General features: G+C 41.4%; 1 protein-coding gene across 12 annotated transcripts in view; it reads left to right on the top strand.

The window, feature by feature from the left end:
* The first annotated feature begins 206 nt into the window (after positions 1 to 206).
* Positions 207 to 24365, top strand: part of MYBPC1 (myosin binding protein C1) — an 84247-nt gene continuing 60088 nt past the window's right edge. For all 12 annotated transcript variants that reach the window (XM_055336551.1, XM_055336545.1, XM_055336548.1 and 9 more), the window contains exons 1-3: positions 207 to 344; positions 17528 to 17578; positions 19719 to 19760. In XM_055336551.1, coding sequence (XP_055192526.1) covers positions 320 to 344; positions 17528 to 17578; positions 19719 to 19760 — 118 coding nt within the window. In that variant the 5' untranslated portion in view covers positions 207 to 319. The remainder of the gene's footprint in view (positions 345 to 17527; positions 17579 to 19718; positions 19761 to 24365) is intronic.

The following is a 24365-nucleotide window of genomic DNA, read 5'->3' as shown; positions in this document are numbered from 1 at the left end:
GGAGAAAAGTAAGAAGACACACGAAGCTGCAGCTGAATTTAGAAAGTTAGAGGTGCTCTCAGAGCCACATGAGATGCACAGGAGATTCCTCCCCGTGGGCGAGAGCAGGGTGAGCCGCGGAGGCGGGAGAGGTCCTCGGCGGCAAGTGCCAGCATCCTGGGGCCGGGGGAGGGCGGGGCCGCCGCAGATAAAAGCCCTGCACTTGGCCCCAGCTGCTTGTCGCGCCGCCGACCTGCATACTCTCTGCCGCTCCTGGGGTCTCAGCCAACTGCTGTCGGAGGGGAAGACACTCTTCGGGGGCTAACACTTTACTGTGGTCATGCCAGAACCCACCAAGAAGGAGGGTGAGACTCATCCCTAAATCTCTTTGTTGTACTTTTCAATGAAGTATGCTGACCTCTTAAGCAGACTGGGGTAACGGAATCACTGATTTCAGGGAAGGTCCTTGAGAATAAACAGGCCAGACGGAAAGTATAGGAAGAGCGTGACCATGGAAAGATACCTGGTACAGATGGTTGATGAAGGGGTACTGACTACACTGATCAAATTATACTTTTATCATTCGGTTGCCAGGGATCCTCAGAGTGTTATTTAAAGACGGTTGATTGCTTATGATGAATAGGTTGCATTTTCAGGCATATTTTCTTGGGTTCGGTCACAAATTTTTCACCATGTATTTGTGATTTAGGGGTGGTGGGAGGAGCTTGCAGTGCTCTCTTAGTTAATAAATTTGATCAAGGTTTCAAAAAAGAATTTATGACAGTATTTCCTGATTTGCTCTATTTTTTTTCATGGGAAGGTATTTCAAATATACAGAGATACAGATGCAGGTATTTTTTGGTTTTTATCGGTGCGTTTTAAACTTCATTATTTATTATGTCACTAAATTCTTGCATGCAAAAAAAAAGATCAGACAACTAGAAGAATGTCTTTGACTATCACTGCTGGATTGTGTTCTTTAATGATTTTTGTTGCAGACATATTCATAATATATAGGCTTTTAAAAATAATCACACTAGAAATATGACAATGTTCTTCATCAGAAGAAATGCTTCCTCCAATAAACAGTTTTTTTCTTTCTATGAAGATATCAACTCTTAAAAACTACTAATTAGTAGCATACATAAATTGGATTTAGAAATTACTGCATCACTAAGGAGAAACACAAAGTAACAGCACAAATACATTGAATTTAATTTTTAATGGAAATATCTTTTTAAGATATTATTTCATTCATATTAGTCTTCATCAATGCTAACTGAATCTTTACTTTTGACTTCTGCAAGTAAAAGCAAAAAAAAAAATGACCAGGAAACATAAAAATAGTATTTAGTATTTTCAGTTTTAATTCTTAAAACTGCTTTTAACCATTTTTTTAAAGAACCTTGAAAAAGATGCTAGAGATTGCGCCTAATGTTGAAATACTAGCAAATTATCAAAAGTTTTTGAGATATATTTTCTTCATGTAATTAAGTAACCAGTGTTGACAGGCTGTAGTGATCAGTTTACAGGTTGGCTTTACTTAGTGGTGGAGGGCATTGATGGATGAAGTCTTCCACCAGAAATAACCACACCAAATGCATGCATTAATATGGGAACTTAATCCCAACTATCAGGCAGTGAGTCCAACCCCTGCTAAAGTGTCTTATTTGTAATGCAAATGATTTACATGTGTATTAAGTGTCCTTTTTATTTGATCTGTCACTTGACTAGCCTCTTCAAGGTTTATTTGGATGAAATGCATTCTGTGTTTCCCGACTTAAGGACAGAATATTGTTTTAATTATCCTGTGTTTAGTGGGTGAATTTGCATGGGTTATTTTAATGCTCAATTGAAAATGACAAGCTGAAAAACTAATAAATAAGATGACAGATGGCGAGCCTATAAAGCTAATTAAATTATTCTGGTTGCTAGATATGATAAAGTTTTACCCTTGGTCTGACAACTCAATCTGACCCACATTGCTTTTAGAGACCATGATATTTTAGAGGAAGATCTTTAACTTCAGTATCCCTACCCCCCAAAAAATTTATTTTTATTTTTTTCTTTTTGAATAAGTCAATACAGATGCCAAAGTCCCCATGATCACTTTTTGCCATAAAAGCACTGTTGATATTCTGTGTAGGAGTCCCCCCACCCCAGACAGTAATTGTATACTCATAGATTCTTTGGTTAGTTTAAATTTGGATGGTGGGGAGTGGGGATAAAAAGAGGGTTACTGATATATTTAAAGTTCTTTGAGGAAGTACAGGAATTTTTTGTTTCTTTGCCATAAGAACTGATTCTTAAAGGAACTGCACCTTACACCATTTTCCTGGTGAAATCACTGCATTTTAATATTGTTTCCGTTAAAGAGTAAGGAGCATGGCAATTCAGGAATGACCCTGGTCTTTACTGATTTCATTTTCACTGGAGTTGGTTTTGATCCATAAAAGCATCCTTCTGGAAGATAGCCTCAAGAATAAAATATGCCACCAAACCAATTCTTCAGTGTCATTTTAAACCACAGGCAGGAGCACTCCCAGGGGACAGGTTCCTCTAGTCCCCATAGATGGCCTTACATCTCCTGTCCAGCTGGGAGAAGCATGCCCAGGAAGGACATGACCACTCACTGTGAATCTTGATAGGGTACATGGGCCTAGCATCCAGGAGCACCTGTCAAGTCCTCAAAAGAGGCTGAGCTTTCAGCACCTGAAGTTGTAAAAGATGTCTCTCTTAACTGCCTCCCAACCTACAGTGGCCAAATTCTGGTAGCTTCCTGTTGTGTCTTGGGAGAACTAAAATCTTCTAAAGAGGGAGAGAAACTTTGGACCTTCAGGAGGAAGTCTAATGGAAGTAGCTAGTCAACAGTCCTGATTTAGATGATTGAGAATATTCTGTATGGCTCAGTAACTCCTTTTGGAGAAGGAAAGCTTACATTTAAGGAGTAACTACTTCCCATTGCCCTCCTCTCCACCTTCATCAACTGTATATTTATTCATCAGAGAATTATAGTATGTGTGCTGTGAGTTCCAAATAAAGGGCCTATCTTACCCTCGGGCTTCATGCAGAGCCTGAGGCCCTAGTGAAATTAAGTTATTCTAATCAAATAGCAACAGGATGTGGACGAAAGTTTCAGGTCGGTAGGAAACTCCCAGAATGCTTTACTGGTACATGTATTCGTGTATCAACTGTTAATTGAGCTCTTACTGTAAGCTAGTCTCTGGGATTTCAGACATCTATACAGCATAGTGTCTGTTCTAAAAGCCCTCATGGTTCATTGCCTCTGGGTTCTACTATGTAAAGGAATTACCTTTCACTACAAATTTCTCTTTTCCTATCAAAGAGTGATTTTTATCAACATGAAATTAGAAAATTTCTAATTAGAAATTAGAAGATTCTTCTGTCTCAGAATCTCTAATAGTTTAAAAATACAATGAATGGCTTTTAAACCTATGAGAGTTATTTCCTCGGAATTCTATCTCTGCAGTAGGTAATCATTAAAATATGGTTCTTTAAGATACTTAGACAGTTATTAAGTGTCAGCATCTACAGGACCTGGAAAAATTATCTTCTAACATACCAGGTTGAGACCTTAACAGGAATTTCAGTTTTTGTTATGTGATGTATCAGGCCCTAGTATATTTCATGTACTTAACTCATAGGAAAGAGGCAAAAGTCCTCCTTGGCACTTGGTGTGATCCATAAAACCTTGGGAGAAACACTGTAACCTTCTCATCTTCCATGCAAGATCTCTTCTTGAAAACTCAAACATAATGACAAAACATAGGTTTATTTGTGACCACAGCCGTAAGAGACCATTCTGATAGCTTCGGGAATCAAAGATATGGCCTTATTGCTACAGACCCTTATGTTATATCAACATACAAGATCTATCTGCCAAAACTATCTTGGCCTTTTCCAGTAGGAATAGATAGGAACATGGTAATGGGGAAAGACTTTCTTTCAGTCCATAGGAGTTTTTCCTTTACTTTATCTTTCTTTCTTGGTCCCAAGAGATTTCATCCCATTTTAAACTTCTACCCCAACCTATCCTGAATGTAGAGGAGGATTCATTACCTCTTGCTCATTTCTAGGCATCGTCCAAGGCTTAGTCATCATCAGAAAAGGTGCCTAGTGATGGCAAACCTCCCTCTCAGATTCATTCCTTGACCTTCAGGTTCTACCTGCATGAGACTGGGATAGCCGATTTCAAACACCAAAATGAATTTGTTTGGGGAAATGTCATCTTACATGTCGAATATTACATTTTGTTCAAATTGGGGACTAGTTAATTTGTAGGAAGTAAGGGAAAGAATGGGAAAGAGGGAGGAGCTATTTTATCAAGGGCAGTTGGTTTCCTCCAAATTTGAAATGGTTCATTTAGGCCAATTTGTAGATTTGGATGAGGAATAAAGAAGTTGTCTGAATGAATGCCATGATAATTCCTTCCCCCACCCCCGAAAACCCTCTGCCATGCTGTACGGGAGATAGGTGGTATAGATCTGAGCTCTCTGCTGCTAGAAGGAATACTCGGGCAAATGCACACCACAGAGGCTTAATACTTGGCAAAATCATTCTTTTTCAGTAGCCTGCTTTTATGACTGCCCGGGCTGCACCTGTTAGGAAGATAAATAAAGGACTGGCCAATTCTTTCCTCTCAAGCGCCCTAAATATATCGCTTTAAAAAAACTTTGGAAAAACAAGTTGTATCCTTGCTCCTCATCCAGTAAATCTGAAGAAGTCTTCCCCAGGCCTGTCAAAGCACAGCAAAGTCGGTGGTAAAGCAGGTCCTGAAGTGAACAAAGGAAAAAGCTGGGCTCTTAGGCGGCTCTGAGGGACCCAAAAGAACAGAAAAAGGAGAGTACTCACAAGCCTCTGTTCCCTCAATGATTCCCTGTATTTTGGACGAGAGACATGGCCTTGAAACATTTTATTTTAGGCCCCTTATGGACACACAAGTCACATGTTCCTTACTTATAGCAATTTCAAAGGATCCCCGAATCTCACATAAATGCTGAAGAAACCACCCCGGTTGAAGTCACTTTTAAGAAATGCATGGGCAGGGGCTCCTGGGTGGCTCAGCAGCTGAGCCTCTGCCTTTGGCTCAGGGAGTGATCCTGGGGTCCTGGGATTGAGTCCTGCACTGGGCTCCCTGCAGGGAGCCTGCTTCTCCCTCTGCCTGTGTCTCTGCCTCTCTCTCTGTGTCTCTAATCAATAAATAAGTAAAATCTGAAAAAAAGAAAAAGAAAAGAAATGCATGGGCATAATGCTAAATAAACCTGAGCAAAACCTGAGCAAATATGAAAACAAGGCTTCTGCAATACCTTTGTAAGTAAATATGTCCCTTTTTAAAAATGTTAGAGAGTTGTGGGATGAAACTGCCATGAAAGAAAATCAGTACTGTGGTTTTTACTGTCCCAGAAAGCATTTTTGTTATTTTTGCTGAAATTTCTATAATTATTTTCTCCAAAATTTACTTGTAGGCTCTTTATGCACACAAAGAAAAGAATTTTTATTATTGTTAATAATTACTGTTTTTATCTGCACTCCTCCTTAATTAGTCTTGAAACCTATATTAAGAGACAGAAGATACTCTTGGCAGCCTATGACTTCTGGTAATTCTAGACCTCATCTCTAGACATACTTGGGTGTGTTAGGTAATAAAGAACAAGATTAAAGAAAGCTGTAGCAATAAAAAATAAGCAGAAAGTTCTTGTTTTATGTGTGTACCTGAGGGGATATGGCCATGTCTTCTTTCTTTGTTTTCATTCCCTGTCAGTTCTTGACAGGAACAGATGTCTTTTCTGGAGTCCTTGTTGGTCCAACCTATTATACCCGAGGAAAACCCCCCAAATATGCAGAAAGGCAGTTGTGGATTGACAGGGTAATCATGAACTAGCCATTGCTTACTCAAGAGCAGTTTCCTCAAATCAGAAAGCGTAGTGATTAAGGAATATGAAACTGTGCAAAAGACTTGATCACTCAGCTTCCTCTAAGTATGCAAACTGTCTCATAACCAGAGAGAATGGGGCTTCGGTCCCCACAACTTGTAGTAAAGATGGCCTCCAACTGTCAAAGAAATGATGCTGTCTGCTGTCCTCTGCACGGCTGGGCCCCGTTTTAACTTCCAAAAGGGTTAAGAGTTCATTTTGGATAGCTGCACCGACAGACAAGCTGAATTTCAGGATGTTCCCCTTCACAGGGCAGATTATTTATGGGTTTTCCATTCCTATGTTATGGGCAATGCATTATTTATGCATTTCCGGAGTAGAGCTTTAGATTCCATCAGACTGGGACGTGAAGTGGTCAGTTTGGCAAATGAAGATCATGTAATCTCATGCTTATTTCTCTCTAAATGAGTTCATAAAAAGCTAACTGTAATTTGACTTTCATTATGCCTTTCAAGTCTGAAATCCACTCTGATAAGTCTTTTGCCCTTTTACACTCCCTTAAGAATCTTTTTATGTGCCAATTTGGCACATCCATACAACACCTAAATTTATGTTTAATAATGTCAGATGTTAGATCTTATAATTTTGTTTTATTCATTTTTCTGACCTATACTGTAGATTTACAAGAATCTAGGCTAGAAAATGTTTTTTTCTCCCCGAAATCATTCAATTCTCCCTCTAAATAGTATCTAATCTCTTTTTAAACTCCTCAGATGGGATCCCTGGGCGGCTCAGCGGTTTAGAGCCGCCTTCAGCCCAGGGTGTGATCCTGGTGACCCAGGATCGAGTCCTGCATTGGGCTCCCTGCATGGATCCTGCTTCTCCCTCTGCCTGTGTACACTCTGCCTCTTTTTCTCTCTTCATCTCTCATGAATAAAACAAAACAAACAAAACAACAACAAAAAACTCCTCAGGCATTCTTTGCTTGTATCAGATATAAGCTTTTGCATTTAACAAAATTTTATATATCTTGCAATGGAATGCTCTCCTTATAACTAAAAATTCACCTATTCATATAATTCTTCATTTTAATTTTTCAGTTTTTAAAGTTAGATATCTTTAGACTTTAGAGTTGTTCTGCGTATAGTATGCACTTTGGCTTTTTCATTATGTATATTAACTAATATTCATTATTAAATGCAGTGACATGAACAAAATGTACTATTCATAGGACATTCTAGACTATTCCAATTCTAGCTGCACCATCTACTGAATTAGTCACACTTAGTATGCTTTGGCTTCCTCCTTTGTGAAATGTGAATAATAATATTACTTAACCCATTAGGTGTTTGTTCCAAGGAAATAAGATAAATAATGTAAAAAAGCTCGGAACAGGACCTAGCACATAAGAACTTACATATCTTCCTCCTAAAACAGCGAACTCAGAATGCAGTATAAGGTGCTAAATGCCTTCCCCCTTAACGTAAACCTTGAGGGTATTTCCACCGACATGTAACAACTCCTGTAAGGTACATAGCAACCCCTGTTCCTCTCCTTAATATTTATTTAATAAGTATTAATATTTATAATACATCCCCAAAGAGTTGCTGTTGCTATCCTAGCCATCATCGCCACCACCATGAATATTTCCTTTTTTACTTGTAAATCATCTTAGCTTTCACCCACAGAAGCCCAGATCAAATAAGAGGTCTATGCTGCAGGGCCTCTGTTGTATTCCCATTGAAATAAGTCATGTCCAGGGTCTTCAGTTGTTAAACAGATGAAGATAACTAGTTGTTTCTTCACTGTTCCATGGTGGGAGCATAGCCTTTTCCCACTCAGATGAAAGAGTCACCCTGCACAGTTGAACGTGTAACTATATCCACCACCAAAGGTTGAAAGGCTTGGGTTTGTGGAACATTAAGATTTCTCTCCCCACCAGGGGTGCTTTTAGCAGGTGGGGGTCTTTCCTCAGGTCTGACTATTTCTGCGATATTCACATCAAGAACTCTCCATGACCACATATGGATATGATTGACTAAGTGCCACTGCATTTACTGCTGTGGAATTTATTTTTATGACCCCACCTGGCAGCAGGCCTGTCCTTCCTCTATTTTTAAAAGTCACCCAATGTGAGGCCCAGCAATGCCTTGGGGCAAGGCCTTTAGGGGATTTATCTGATAGCCACATAATCACATAAGAGCAGTATGATCACGGTGATGGTCTTCCCAGGAACAGACCCCCCCCCCCCCCCCGCCCTGCCCCGCCCCGGGAAAGACATAATAAGAGACTAAAAGGGGAGATCGTTAACAATTTGAATCACTTTCACTTGTGACCTGCTTTTTCCGTGTGACCTGCACTAAAATTTTAAACTTATACAGTTTGAGTAAATATTTTCCCTACACCAATACCCCTGTCTATGCCACTCCAACCCCCATTTGATTCTCACTTCAAAATACAGTAAGATCATGCAAAAAGAGACAATTCATCAAATCTTAGTGAAAGACCTTATTTTCACCCAGCCCTGTGTGAACAGTGAGAAGCTCCCTGTTGTGTGCAATACCAACCCTACTTTAATCCTCTTTCTGTGTGAAATAACATCTGGAAGTTGAAACATGTGCAGTTAGAAAAAAACATCAGAACAATTTGACTAGAAGGGGGGAAAAATCCTGTGGGTTCAGGGAAATTCCATCAAGCTGAATAATGAGTCATTGAAAATTTGCATCCTCGATGCAGTTAGACTTCATCTCTTCAGAACCTTCAAATACAGTCTGGCAATATTCCACCACAGTAAATGAAAATGTATTTAATTGACTGAAGCGTCTGAAACAGCTGGTTTTCTTGGATAGCGATGAGTTTATTTTGCTCTTGAGCCTTATTATTTCTACCAATTTGGAAAGAAGCATACCGAAAAATGTAACCTGTTACTCCTGGCTTTTAGAAACAAAGGACTGTTGCATTTAACATAACTTTGCCTTGAATGATAAACGTCTGTTCGAGTTCCACGTGACATCCTGAGAGCCCAAATTATCTGCTTTTGTATTAAATGGGTTCATGTTATTTGTGTTTTGAACTTGTGTCCAGTTTTCCACAGCTCTCCTGTTTCACCCCTTGCTACAAGTCTGCTGTCTTCTCTCATTATTCTTGTTGGTCAGTACTTGCAGGTGCCCTCTCTTTTCTCTGTTATTTGCTGTGGACCCCGGGTCAGGTCCTGCACACCCCTGCATGGGCCTGCGTGGTGAAGCGTTTAGGAGCCCCGTGTCTAAGGAAGCACTCACCCTCAGGTGCTGCTGGCACTTGTGAGAGAGTGCCACCTTCAATCTGGCCCAGGCTTGCCTCACCCTGGTCCCAGTCCCCAGGCTGGCTGAGGACCCAGGTGGGCTCTCTTGTGAGTAGAGCACTTGCACTCTTAGTGCACGGGGCTTGAGGAGCTTGACACAAATCCATTTTGCATTTTGGAGACCCTTTTAAGTTGGCTGGTAAGCAGCTGTTATTTGGACAAGTGAGGTTGCTAGAGAGCTGAATTCTGAACAGGGGAGGTGATACTAGGCCTCAGTGTCCTCTTGTCTCTCTTACTATACACACAGGAGAGTAAGTTCTGTTTCAGCCCACCAAACCAATTTATGGCTTTTGTTTTGACTGCCTCGTTCATTTTATTAACCAAGGCTAAAGAGTTTTCCTAAATGAGACATATGATGAGAGTTTATTTTTTTTTAAAGTTCATGTACACAAAATATTTTTTTAAGAAGGTTTACCGTAAATTCTAAATGTTTCTCAAACTTTTTGGTCTCAGATGCTTTGGCACTTAGTAATTATTGAGAAACTAAAAAGTGTCTCTTTACACACACTATATCTGTCAATATTTACTGTACTAGGAATTAAAATTGATAAATGTTTGGGATCCCTGGGTGGCGCAGCGGTTTGGCGCCTGCCTTTGGCCCAGGGCGCGATCCTGGAGACCCGGGATCGAATCCCACGTCGGGCTCCCGGTGCATGGAGCCTGCTTCTCCCTCTGCCTGTGTCTCTGCCTCTCTCTCTGTATGACTATCGTAAATAAATAAAAAAAATAAAAAAAATAAAAAGATTTAAAAAAAAATAAAATTGATAAATGTTTAAAACATAAAAAATACACAGTGCACGTTGTATTAGCTGTCGGAGTGTCGACGTCATCACACATTATATATCCTCTGCATATTTATGAGAGAATATGACTGAAAAATGCAAATAGTGTCTTAGCATTATTATGAAAATAGTTTTGACCTTATAGACTCCCCAGAAAAGCCTCAGGAGCTCTTGAGAATCTCAGACCATAGTTGAAGAATCACTATTATAAATCAGTAAAAAATTGCCTTCAAAAAAAATGTCTAAAAAAAAGTCTAATTTCCTAAATCCCAAAGTATAAGATATCCACACCCACAGCCCATGATGAATAAAATAGAAGACAACTTAACTGTGAAAATGTTCATTTAAACATTAATTTATGCCCAAAATCTACATTCCGATGCATAAGGAATACAACCTGTACAAATGCACTGTCATTGTGTTTGCTGATATTTTTTGGCGACACTTATAGTTCGTTTAACCAAAACTTCTCTAAGCATTATTAACACCTCCATGCAAATAATATTTTCTATTAAAGCAGTTTCCATTTTGCTGGGCATATGAGGTCTAGGCTGCATCATGCACCAGAGCCAAACCTCACTATCAACAGTGTATATGCCAGACAGTGTTTAGCTTATTGAACCTAAGAAGAAAGATAATTTGCTACATTACCAAAAGTGACAAAAATAGGAGTTGACCAGATAGCTCCTCAATCACTGCAATGTTTACAGTCTATAAAGCACTCATGTAGACTGTTCAAACCAAGAGTGTGCTTTTGAGAATAAATAATAGGAATAACCTAACAGTCTTCTGCACACCAAGTTACCAAAGGATGGCTTTAGCACATTTATTTTATCCAAAAAAGTCACAAAAAGAAAGCCACACAAAAAAAGACCTATGATCTTACCACTCAGTGACAACCACTATTATTCTGTGTTCTTCCTGTCTTTTCCATCCTAAACAGCATATTCACGTGTTGTAATTATGCTCTCCATACTAGCAAGAGGCTAGATTGCATTGCATCTGAGAGCCCATAAAATATTTTTAAGTAAGTCAAACAGTGTGTTCTATGAGCTAGTGGGCCCATGGGAAGCAGAGAGCTGGGACATTTTTGTCATTTTGGTGTGGAGACCCATACATAGAGAGAGGCAGGCTAATAATGCCTCCTAAGACCGAAGGCTTCTTTCCCCCTTCAATCACTGACCATGGAGCACTTGATCATGGAAAATAGGTTCAGACTGCAGAGGGGAAAGCCAAACCATGTATGGAGCTACTGGGTCTTTGGTCTTCCAGCAGAGCACAGAGGTCACCTATGGGCTGTCTGTTTACTAGTTGCCACCAGTGCCCGTCAGTTAGAGGCCCTGGCACTCGCTGTGCAGGCATGCCATTGGTGGCATACCTGTGCTTTTTACAGTAGGTGCTCATAGGAAAAATCCACCAGAAATAGATCAAGCCCTTTGAATGCATTTCAGTGCCGCAGAGGGAGAGAAAGTCTATCTCTGTGAACCAGAAAGGATCAAAGAACACCCGTCCTTGCCTAATGAGGAAAGGGGTAGCTTTATTTGCTGGTTCAGAATCTAGCTAGTTTTTATGTTGTCCATAAAAATATTTCCTTGGGCTTATTACTTTCTGCATTACTGAGCTGCTTCTTTTTACTAAAAAGAAGCTAAGCACAGCTACTTATATATCTTTGGTCCATCCTTTCTGTGTGTTTCCTAATCAAGACAACAATGGGGGGAGGATGGAAGAGGGAGACGAAAATCTGACTTTATTCACCTGGCAGAAATGTCCTACAAAATTTGCCTTTGGGTTTTGGAAGAAGCCGGAGTATAGCAGAGTCTCTCCTCAGTAATAGCCTTTTTACTCTAAATCTAAAGATTTGGAGAGCTTCCCAAGGCCTGGTGCCTCCTGACGGTTTGGACAGGGCTAAGCTCGTTGACGGTGGAGTTGGCATGGCTGATGGAGGGTTATTTGCTAAGAAATGCAGCCCAGAATTGGAAAGGGGGAATTCCTTAGAAAGGCCAGGGGTGTATCATCACTGAGGGCCAAAACTCTAGCCTAGTTGCTCTCCTGCCCTTGTTAAGAAATGATGGCTTGGGTAAGTGCCTCTCAGCGTCCAGCCAGCAGAAGGGTCGCCAGTGGGAGACAGAGTGTTCCTTGTGGGTAACGCGGATGAAGAAAGCTGCCCTTGGAGTGCCAGCGGATGGGTCTTGATTTCTTGGCAGCGAGGAGAAGGGGCTTTTGTGTGGGTAGGAACAGTCTGCCAGTCAACTATATTTATAGAGCACCTGCTGTGCAGAATTTAAAAAGGAGGAGGAGACAGTCCTTGTCCTCAAGAAGCTTGTGATCAGAGAGGAACAGTCCCCCAAGTACTGTAAACCTTTTACCATTCACAGTCACATTTGAAGTGGGACAGGATTAGGAGATATTTAGGGCATAGACTGAGCCTTCTTACTCAACATGTGGGGTGTGTGGACTGGCAGTGTCAATATCACCTGGGGGCCTATTAGAAATGCAGAAACTTGACCTCTGCCCCAGACCCCCAGAATCAGAATCTGCAGTTGACGAACTCCCTAAGTGATTCATATGCACACAACAATTTTTAGAGGGATGATAGAGGTGGTGAGTCTCAAACGTTTTGAGAAAGCAAAGCCTAACATGATAGAAAAGAGTAGTTCATTTACCTTCTTTTTTTTTAATTAAAAAATTTGTTCTAAGATTTTTTATTGACTTGAGAGACTGAAAGCAAGAGAGATCACAGGGGGAAGGGGGAAGCAGACTCCGCACTGTGCAGGAAGCCTGAGGGGGGCTCCATCCCAGGACCCCAGGACCAGAACCCGAGCTGAAGGCAGATGCTTAACCAACTGAGCCACCCAGGCGACCCCCCTTCCACCCAAATTTTTTTAAGTGATTTCTACACCCAGTGTCGGGGTTGTGCGTACTCCACCAACTGAGCCAGGAACCTGTGAGCCTGTCAAACACAGGCATCTCATCTGAGCCACAGTTATAAGCATCCACTCCTGTGAGATGTATAATGCATTTATGCTCAGGGAATTCTGGTCGCAGGGTTCTTCTTCTTCTAGGCCCCATTCAGCAGGCACTGTGGAAGTCGTTGGGAGGGAGTTATTGTTGCAGAGGCAACTAATGAGTCTGGGGAACATGCAAGTGGCTCTTAGAGGAGGGGGTGAAGCTGGGCCAGTGGTGCTTGTGGGTAACAGACATGCCTTGGGGTGAGAGATGCGCGAGAAGTTCCCTTAAGCCTTGGGTGCTATGCTGCAATTGTGCATTTTCAGGCCAGGTCCTTCACTGCTTGGCCTTCACCGTTCCAGATGCCCCATTTCTCCAGGCCTGGGACAGCCAGCATTTTCTGTCCCAGAGAACTGAAGACTCTGGAGAGTTCATCGTTTTATCCTCTCTGCCCTACCAGGATTTACTGATTCCCTAGTCACTGTGTCTCCATTGTTCAAGCTCGGCAATGCATGTGAACGTCATCAACACCAATTATTATTACTATTTTACAGTGGGAGAGCAAGGTGCCTACCTCCTCTGCTTCCTCAGCCCCTACCTCAGCTCCAAGCCTATTCTAACACGATGCAGCCCCACACCTAGGGCTAAGGCAAATCCCTAGCGAGATAAGAGTGCAGCTCTCACGGGTGTGTCAGAGCAAAATGGTGTTGAGCCAACGGCTCTTAAGATAGGTCATGCTGTTATTTCCCCTGCATAGATGAGGCCCTGAGGCACATTCTACTCTTAGAGATAGGAGAACACCCACAGGAAGTTGGGTGGCCATGGCAGTAAGACCAACCAATTCACTAGGAAGAATGGAGGGATTATTTTTCAAAAGTCCATCAACCCACTTGTGCCTCCACAAGTATGAAAGCTGAGCAAGGGAAGTACAGCTCCAGGTAGCAGAGCCCAGGGTTGGGGGGAGGCAGACCTGGGGCAGAGCTGTGGAGCCTCCACGAGCCTCCGTTACCATCTGCAAAGTGGGTTTAATTAAAGCACTGGCTTCAGAAAGTTGTAAGGATTATAAGACATTAACAGACACTACGTCCTCCATGCAGTGGGAGCCTATACGTGGTTATTACTTATTTATTCCTCCACTGGCTAAAAAGTGACAAGGTTTCTATGATTTTAAGAAGGAAAAGTTTTGGCTCTTCCAGTATTGGGCAGACGTGCATTTTCCTACTTCCACTTCCTGCAAACATTCTAAAAACATCAGCATTAATATCCTGTAATATTTCTGTAGTTCTGACTATAGTACAGTTGGCTGCTAATGATTGAAGTTCTGTAGATTTGTTGGAAATTGAACTAAGCCCTTTAAATTTTCATTTTTCTTTGATTTGGGGGCATTTGCAAAGAACACAGTGCTCCAAACACCATGGAAATGAATGATTCATGTTCAGATCACATTTACAGTTTCAGTACCCAAAATATTTCTCTTTTATTCTTTTGATTCTAATCTTTTGATTAGAATTCACTCTTGGCCTTACTTCCAAAATAAGACTTTAAGTAACCACAGTTTCCCTTACAAAAATGGGCTTTTGTTTACCTAGATGTTGAGAAAGCATGGGCGATGTGATAGTACTTACACGATCATCAATGAAGTCTTGATTTTTTTTTAATCTATTCAGTATGCATTTAATGGGTTTTCAACAACAAAATGAGGTATTAGGGAAATAGGAAAGGAATGAAAGATCCCTGTCCTTGTTCCATTGAGAGGGAAAATAAACATAGATATACTGAGAAAAATGGTAAGTAATTTTAAAATAATTAGTAAATAAAAGGTGTATTATCATGTGGTTCAGAATGCCAAGAGAATAAGGGAGGGGAACAGAAGGGAAAATTAGCTCTGGGAGTGCTCTGAGAATTGTCAAAAAGATAGACCAAGACTGACAACACAATGGTAGTAGTTATTGCTGCAAATTATAAAGTTCTGTCTACCTGCAGGCCCTGTGCTTGCACTTTACATACATTAACATCTTGTTGTTATTTCGCATATGGTGACACCAAGGCCCATAGAGATGAAGGGATTGCCTGGGATCACATCACTAATAAGGCCTAGAGTCAGGATTCTAACTGAGGTCTACCTGACACAGTCACATTCAGGGAATAAACAAAAGGTCTGTCAGGGAAAAGATCATCACTCTTTATTCAACAGGTCAGAAGTTGAATCAAGAAACCAGCTGTAGAACAGAGGGGGCCACCAGGGTGCACTAAAGGGGAGGGAAGGAGGACGTGCCTACTGATGATGGCAAAGAGTGTAGACCTCACCAAACAGATCCCAGAGACCCACTCTGGTAGAATATCGGGATGAAACACAGTGATCCCTGCAGCTGTGGGGAAAAGAGAGTAGAGTGCGGAGAAATTCGTCTGCAGGGAGAGCCAGGAAGAGGTCTCCGGGCATTAGGCAGCGACGACCCCATCCAAGAGAGTACGTCAAAGAAGTTGGCTTCTTGCTCTCGGTGTCCTGATATTTGTGTGCCACAGCAGCTCACCCCAAGCCAGGGGGTCAACATGAGATTCCATTTCTGCACTCGGATCTCTGAAGATAAAGTACTTTGACTTAGGGTTTTGTCTCCTGGTGGACGCTGGCACTGCAGATCCTTGTTGATGTGGTGAAGAACCTAACACATTTCCCTCGAGGCTATCCGGGGGCCACTTGTTCACCGTGTCTTCTATCTACAATGCATCCTACCACATTGCCTTCCACCGGAACAGTGGGTGTGTTCTCTCCTTTGGTTTTATATTTTTCTTCCTCCTTAGTAAGTAGTAACATACTTATTTATGGTCATCTGAAGGAAAATGGCTTTCTTTTTTTTTTTTTAAGTTGGAGTTTAGACTGAGCACAAAAAATTAGTGATATAAGAAGATGCTGTGGCCTCCCAACAGCCCCATGTCGCTCTTTTCTTGATTTCTACTGGGGTGCAGTCCACTTGTTCTTCGATGCTCATTCCAGCCTGCCTAGACTACACGTAGTGATGACCTTTGGGCCACACTGATGTGAGTTGTCATTCTCTTTGTTTGGAAAGAGCCATTTGTGGAGAATACAAGTAAAACATCCTAGATCTGAACAGAGATGAAGCCCCTGGGATCCCAGGTGCTTATAGAATAAAAATTTTCTTTGATATTCACCAAGCAGGAAGTGAGTTTAAGAGAGATCGACATCGGGGATCCCTGGGTGGCGCAGCGGTTTGGCGCCTGCCTTTGGCCCAGGGCGCGATCCTGGAGACCCGGGATCGAATCCCACGTCGGGCTCCTGGTGCATGGAGCCTGCTTCTCCCTCTGCCTGTGTCTCTGCCTCTCTCTCTCTCTTCTCTCTCTCTCTCTCTCTCTCACTGTGTGCCTATCATAAGTAAATAAAAATTTAAAAAAAGAGAGAGATCGACATCATTAGCTGCCTCTTCCTGCCCTAGAGTAGGAGACGCTGATTCATACACACGTCACTTTATTCCTAGTTCAGGGGATCCAGGGGGATGCCACGGGGAAAAGTCCATGCCTTTGGGTCAGGGGCTATGCCTTTAGCTACTTTGACATAGTGTACTCATTAGCACAAGTTCCTTTAAAAGAACTCATGGCCAGACTGCTCTATAATCCTGGATATTCAAGCCAGGAATAAAACCTCAAAATGAAAACTCTCAAAAAGTTGAATAAGTGTAAGTAGAAGTTGACTTCAGGGGGCATCTGGGTGGCTCAGTCAGCTATGCTTCTGAATCTTGATTTTGGCTCAGATCATGACCTCAGGGTTGTGAGATTGAGCCCCACATCAGGCTCTGTGCCTGCATGGAGCCTGTTGAGATTCTTTCTCCCTCTGCCCCTCCTCCTCACATTCTCTCTAAAATGAATGAATGAATGAATGAATGAATGAATGAATATAAAAAAAGGAAAGAAATCTACTCCAGGTATGTGCACTCCCAGAAACGACTGGGAGAGGGGTTAATTCTGTTTCCCAATGAGCCATGGTTTGCCTTGTGGTAGAAGGAGACTCTGCAGAGCCCGGGGACTTTGGTTGCGTCACCATTTGGGACATATGTCTCATGAGGGCAGGATGATATCAGAGACACTTGCTTTTTGGGGAAAGCGGGCTCTTTACCAAGACCATCTTCACTGTAGGTTATATGGAATGTGAGCCCTGGAGGCCTGAAGGCACATACATGCTCCTCACAACGTCTCGTCTCATCCTCTTTGCAATCCGTGCATATAGGAAAGGTGTCCTGTCCACTTTTCCAGAAATGGAAAACAGGCTCCATGCCATTAAGTGCTCAGTCTGCTGTCTGAGGGGATAAGTAACTGACAAAAACCCCCTGAATCCCCAATTTACCTATGCTCCGTCAGTAGCCCTTGGGAAGTTCTAGAATACCATTTAGATCCTCCTGTCACACCAAACCTCCAAAGGCAGTGTGTGCTGGCTGCAGGTTGATGCTTGTGCTGCTCCACCCCTCTCGTTAGTGCGCAGGTGTTGGCCCTGGAGTGGCAGTAGCCTGGGGCTGGGGAAGGTAGCTGCTGTCTGTGAGAAGCGAGACTAACACTTCCACTATTCATTTCATTTCTAGAAAATGAAGTGTCTGCCCCGGCCCCAGTTCCACCCCCACCTCCAGCCCCAGGTGAGTAAAAACACCGTTTCATGTGCTTGGGCTGCATATACAAAACGTCCATCCGAGCATGATCTGCCTCCACTGGAGCTGTGAGTTTTAACCTAACTCCTATGGAGAAGTTGGATGAGCACAGTTTCAATGAGTTTACAGTAATAGTAGTAGTAGTAGTAGTAGTAGTAGTAGTAGTAGTAATACACTGTGTTTATGTGGTCCCCTCATGTTGATCTGATTTGGATGGCATGTCATATACTCACGACACCCTCCTAGATACGCCAAGGTGTTATGTCCCTGTTGTAGCATCGCAGAGGATGAAGGAGGTAAAGGCTTTACAGCACTTTCTCACATAGACCTAAAGGCAAACGAAGCCCACACCTTTGTTGTGAGAGGAGGAAATGCATCCCCCCTCAGCCAAGAGGATGAGCAGCCTCCTGCCCATGGGAACTATGTCACCATCAAGCACCTTGAGTGAGAAATGGTTTCCCAACAGTTTGGTGGCCTCTGAGGCTCCCTCCTCCCGTCTTAGGACCCTGTTGTCCACCAGGTGGCAACAAAAACACAGGGAGTGCAGAGTTCTCCTGCCCTCATTGGAAGGTTGAGGTAAGGCCTGGGGATGTGGGCATCACTACTTCACAGGACAGGTGAAGCCTGCTTGCATGTTGACACAGACCTAAGGAAAAGAACAGGATTGGAATTCTAAGCAGAACACATTTGTCTGGATTCAGTTTGCTTGCAACCAAGCAGAAAATAGAATACAGTCTGGAGAACAACACGATATAATACAACCATTAGACTGAAACACAGGACAGGATGACCTAGCGAAGGTTTCTTTGGTTGACAATATGGTGTGAAGGGAGGGGTGAAAGGCCACTGCAGACCATGGTCCAGGTGAAGGCAGGAAACAAATAGGGCTCAGTCACTGGTGATTTTTTTGTATGGCAATTGATGAGGGGATTATGAAGCTCGCCATCCTGGACATCATTTTCAGGAGGGCGCTTTGAGAAATCTGGCCATTCCCAGGAGCCCCTTTGTCCAGCTAAGGACACTGGATTCACAGCTCAAGAAACCATTAAATCCAATAATATTGCTAGAGATGGATGAGGCAGGCTCAGTACCATGTGAGTTCAAATAGGGACAAGCTCAGTTTAGTTTTCTTTCAGCCAGTATAGATGTGGGACATTCTTCTTAGGATGTTCTTCTTTGGGATATTTTCTCCTTGCACATACAGAGTTATTTCTGACAGTATGAGTGCACTGAAACCCCACAGGCCACTACAGACATAACCTTTCCTTTCTGCTCTTCAGATCAGTTGCCGTCACTGGGCCCCTCCGGAGTTTCCCCTATGACAGCGTAGGCATATTCCATATCCATCGTATAATACTGACCTCCTGCTTCTAAAACAACTCTCCTACCAAACTTTGCTAAGTAAGTTATTAGTTAGCCAAGAATCAGACCTTTGTTCATCAGTACAAGAAAGAGAATTCATGCTTGAAATAATTATTTTCTTATGCATGTCCCAAGCCATACACTGTTTGCAGGTACCTAAGTTAATATGACTTTGGACAGAGAGGAGCAAGCTAGATGGTCTGTCTCAGCTGACGAAATCGGGTGTTACTGCTCTTGTGTTGCACTTTTTGCCACTCAGCTCAACCTAGGAGATTAGTACGTGCACCAAAGTATTTTCCTTGAAGCTACTTTACAGTTACAGATTTTATACCCTCACTCATTATTATAATATAATTGAGAAGTCCAAACAATTGGAGTCATTACCTGGTTCAAAATTCCTTAAAAAGTCAGTCCTTTTTGGGGTCTAAACATGAAGTGACCTACATTTTATACTTGCTTCCACACCAGCGTGTTTAACACAGTCCCAGCATAGCAAAGCATATGTTGACAAAATCTGTACTGCATGTTTCTGTGTACTTTTTTCAAAATGATCAGATTTATTAATTGCTTTTATTAAAAGTTTAATGTGATTTTACATTATTATTCTCAAATTCATAACTCACATATAGCATGAATATGTAGCATCATTTGTGACCTGTTCTGTTGTCATTAATTTCTTCTCTCCCACCCTCCATCCCATTACTCATCACACACTGAAATGCTTTCTTTAAGACGCTTTAAAAATGTGCTTGTACTTTCCACACAGAACCAAATAAAGAGAAGGAGGCCGGAACTAAGCCAGCAAAAGGTGAGTTGCAGGGAGGGACCGTGAGGCTGAATGCAACAAAATTAGAAGCAAAAAGAGGTCAGTAATGATCTTTTGTTTCTGTAGTTTAGAGTTCTTCATTTGCATCTTATCTGCGTGACCAGTCAGCAAAATGAATGAATCAGTTTTCAGGAGACCCTTTTCTTTTCTTTCTTTTCTTTTCTTTTCTTTTCTTTTCTTTTCTTTTCTTTTCTTTTCTTTTCTTTTCTTTTCTTTTCTTTTCTTTTCTTTCTTTTCTTTTCTTTTCTTTTCTTTTCTTTTCTTTTCTTTCTTTTCTAGATTTTATTGAGAGACATGAGAGACAGAGAGAGAGGCAGAGACACAGGCAAAGGGAGAAGCAGGCTCCATTCAGGGAGCCTGACGTGGGACTCGATCCCAGGACTCCGGGATCACGCCCTGGGCTGAAGGCAGATGCTCAACCACTGAGCCACCCAGGTGTCCCAGGAGACCCTTTTCCAAAAGAAAAACAACAATGATAAAAATATCACAAGCACTTGTTGAGATGCCTGCAAATTAATTGGTAGTTTCCAAGTTACGGGCATGGAAAGGAAAAGAGGTGTCTGGTCTTCGGGTTGTTATGCAAATTTGGAAAGCTATCTGGATGACACGTATATATATATTTTTAACGAACTGTTTTTGTGTTACTGTGTGAACTGTGCCAGGTCTCAGCAGTAACTTTGAAGGTGAGCATATCATTTGGTAGCTCTATGTATTTGTGTAGACTTACATGATAGTTTATATATATTGACGATACAACCGTAAGCAAATATTATGCGGCTCCTTGTTGAATGGGAAGCTCATTCATCACTGTAATATTATTATGCCATTTGTACTTTATATGGAAATAGTCCAGTCTGAGGAAATGATGAATCTTTCTCACATACTGCTGGGATCTGTGAAACATTCACTGCTTTGTCTCCCTGTGGAGGGAGTCATTAAGAAGGTTTTTACAGAGGTAAACTTGATGGTCCTGCTTCTATGTTTGCATCATCACTCTTAAGAGTTCATCTTTTATTTGTGCACTGAATCACATAGTTTGAATTTTGGAATAACCAGTTATTTCCTGACTGCAATAAGATGTTTCTCTTTGTTTTGGATGCTACTCAAAATCATGCCGAGTATTTCTCTGTTCTTACTACATCATATTTCATTATCTGATTGCTGTGGTATTATTGTCTCCTATACATTAGTAAAATACTTTTTCTTTCTTTCTTTCAGTACATTGGACCTCTTTTCTTCAGCTCACTTGAACTTATGGTCTCATAAATGAACACATAATGTTAGTACACTCACTTTGTCCTTGACCTTCAGTGGCTCCCGTGGATAGTAACATGAATACAAATCCTGGCCACATGGGCTACAGTCTAAAGGTTATTTGCTTATGGAATTCAGACAGTTCAAACTCCTAGAACTCCTTCCATGAGATGGGTTCAAGGATGTTTAGACTTCCTGGCTGAAGCTATTGTAACATTATTCTCTACAAGGCCAATGGCATACACCTCTGTTTCCAAATTTGGAAAGGTAGTTGGACCCGGCTGTAAGGCTCAACTAACAAAGTTGATGATATAATCCCAGAGGGCAAGCTGTCAGCATTTAAACAAAGTCCGCTCCTAACCCTTAATGTGAAAAGTCATCATGTTGTATTTGTATGCTTAAATGAGAAAATGGTTAAAATCAACCAGTCAACCAATCAACAAAAACTCTTTTCTACACGCAGAACAGAGTAGGATGAGAGAGCAAGGCTGAATGACTCGGGCATCCTGAAATTAACAGCACTTTTTCTGACATTTGCGAAAGTTAAGCAAAGCCATGGCCACATGTAGTCACATGTCCAGCCACATAAACTGCCATGTTTGTATTTGCTCTACAAGACAAGAAAGCAAATCGGGCTATGATAGAAAGTGATATCCCTAAATAAAGGAGGTCAGCGGTTGGAAGGACTGATACACAGTCCTCTTCAACTATTACTTTCATCAAGGACAGGGAAATTTCAAAGAAAATGCTCAAGTAGAAGGTAGATACACTACTCACAGCTGTATGCATTGCCCTGGTTGAGAATGAAGGCTTGCGTGAGCAAAACCAAGATTGACAGGTGCAACAGGACCTTTCCTCCAGCCCTGACCAATGTCCCTCCCTGCCCTTCAGCCTCCCCCAGCCCTCAGGCTATTTCATTGTTCTTTTTTTTTTAATATAAATATATTTTTTATTGGTGTTCAATTTGCCAACATATAGAATAACACCCAGTGCTCATCCATTTCATTGTTATTTAGCCAGTCAATTCAGGTTCCATTCCTCGGTGCCGCTTAGTTCACTTTCATCTGCCCTTCCTCTTCCTGATTTCCCTTGGACCTGTTGCCTCTGTTGCTAAATCGCTCTTTTCTCCACTTACTCACTTAGTAGTAGTTCACTCCTTTCCCAAAGAGGTTGTACATTTTTTGACAGTCAGGTACCATGTCTTAACACCTCTTTGGTTCCCTTAGCTCACCTCTTGCACTGTTTGGCAGAGAGCTGCATGTAGCAAATTCCTAATAAATGCTTGTAGAATGAATGATTGAATTTCCAGGTGGGCTTAGCTGTGAATCATATGGACAGCAGTCAGCTAGATAGATTTTTCATCCCATTCTCTATGTTTGCTGGGCAGGAGCATGACTATCTCATGCATACTCTTAGTCAATGAGACTCAGGATAAGATACCTGTGCTGTGCTTTCTGAGTGTTCTTCCTCAGAACAGATGGATGATTTTTACTCTAAGGCCAACTCACTTAAAATGATTGAAATGGTCATGCCTGGATATTAGTACATTTTCAGCACCTGAATTAATCCTCTATCGAATTCTTTGAAGTATATTCAATTAATAGCCCCAAGACTGTCACTAGTAAGAACATTATTCACAGCAATGTAGCTTTAATGTTGTCTTCGGATTGCCTGAATCTTTCTGCAGCAATCTGGAAATGTCCTAAAAAAATTATTTTTATAGCTGGAGGATGTTGTTTGGTTCCTCTATCAATCTTATAAGTAGTGTTTGTGGTTAGATTTGCCAACTTTTTCACATTGTACTAAGGGTCTCTGTCTGGGAAATAGCTGATTTCCCAGGAAGTGGTTTTAATATGTGTTTCATTTGCTTGCTTATCTCTGGAGTTGTCCATCCAGCTGCCTTGCTCCCTTGTACTGCCAACTTTGTCCTGGAATTGAAACAATAGAGATGACAACATGGAAGTGTGTATAACCAAACAGCAATACCAGATATTAGATGTACAGATTTCTTCTAGAGTAATCATACTGGGGAGAAATGTCCTTATAAAAACAATACTGATGGCTTAGAATTCCTCCAGAATAATTCAGGTGGCCAATCAATGGAGCACTAAGTATAAGTTCTCCTTTTCTATATGTTCAGGAAGACCAAAGATCTGTCTTTTATTTCAATGTCCATTTATTCAGTAAGTTTTCACTCAGTGTTGTCACAGAGAGCCATGTGTAGAGAACTATGTGGGTGATCAAGTGTGATCATACTTTTTTTTTGGTCAGCCAACCTTGGTACATGTGAATACAGGGTAATGGGATTGGGTCTCTTCTTTACCTTAACAATTGGAGGTTCAAAACTGGTCTTGAGAGTGCTTCCAGATGTGTCAGAGCATTAGAATCAGACATTACTTTGAAGATTAGGATTCATTTTGATGCTAACTTCTGACATTAAAATTTTTCTTTGTTTTTGCATCTTAATAGCTTATAGTCTAGATTTTTTTAAGATTTATTTATTTATTCAGATTGAGAGAGAGAGAGAGGCAGAGACACAGGCAGAGGGAGAAGCAGGTTCCATGCAGGGAGCCTGATGTGGGACTCAATCCTGGGTCTCCAGGATCACACCCCGGGCTGCAGGTGGCGCTAAACCGCTGCGCAACCGGGGCTGCCCAATAGTTTATAGTCTTATCTATACTTTGGTAAGCTCAACTGGGATATTTACTGCCTTTTTAATTTTTTCTTCCAGAAAAAAATATTTGACTTTGGTAATCACTGCAAGTTAATAAAGACTTATTTTCTTTTTCCAGGCATTAACATTAGTATTACTGCATAAACAATCGTGAATGAAACTCATGCCTATTAAAGATCTCACAAAACATGATGTGAAGAGTCTTTCATTTGGCCCAAATGTGGGTGGCAGATGAGGAAGTGAATCAGCAGAAGCTCCAGCAAGTTTTCTCCTAAATGTTATGATTTTTTTAAATTAAAAGAATGATTAAACTTTTTTCTTCATTTAGATCCCTTTCCTGCAATAACATTATTCTGGTGCTTTTTACTCACATGCTAAATTTTTTTTGAGCAGTTTTACCTTTAGGTATCAGACAACCAACCATCTAATGAGCTTTCTCTACACTTTATAGTTACATTACTTCTTCATAATGATCTTTGTTAAAAGCTAATATTACCATACTTTTCAATTCTGTGACACAACCATTATAAGTTGCAGCATAGGTTTAATAAATTTGGAGGAGAAAAAAACTCATCAAAATGATATATTTACTGTAGGATGAATCCTGATTTTAGAAGCATCAAGGTATGGAGACATGACATGTGCCTTTTCATTAAGAA

This window comes from Nyctereutes procyonoides, unplaced genomic scaffold (assembly GCF_905146905.1).
Source record: "Nyctereutes procyonoides isolate TBG_1078 unplaced genomic scaffold, NYPRO_anot_genome, whole genome shotgun sequence".
NCBI classification, from domain to species: Eukaryota; Metazoa; Chordata; class Mammalia; order Carnivora; family Canidae; genus Nyctereutes; species Nyctereutes procyonoides.
The sequence above is the reverse complement of the archived record's forward strand: the minus strand, read 5'-3'. Positions and strand labels throughout refer to the sequence as shown.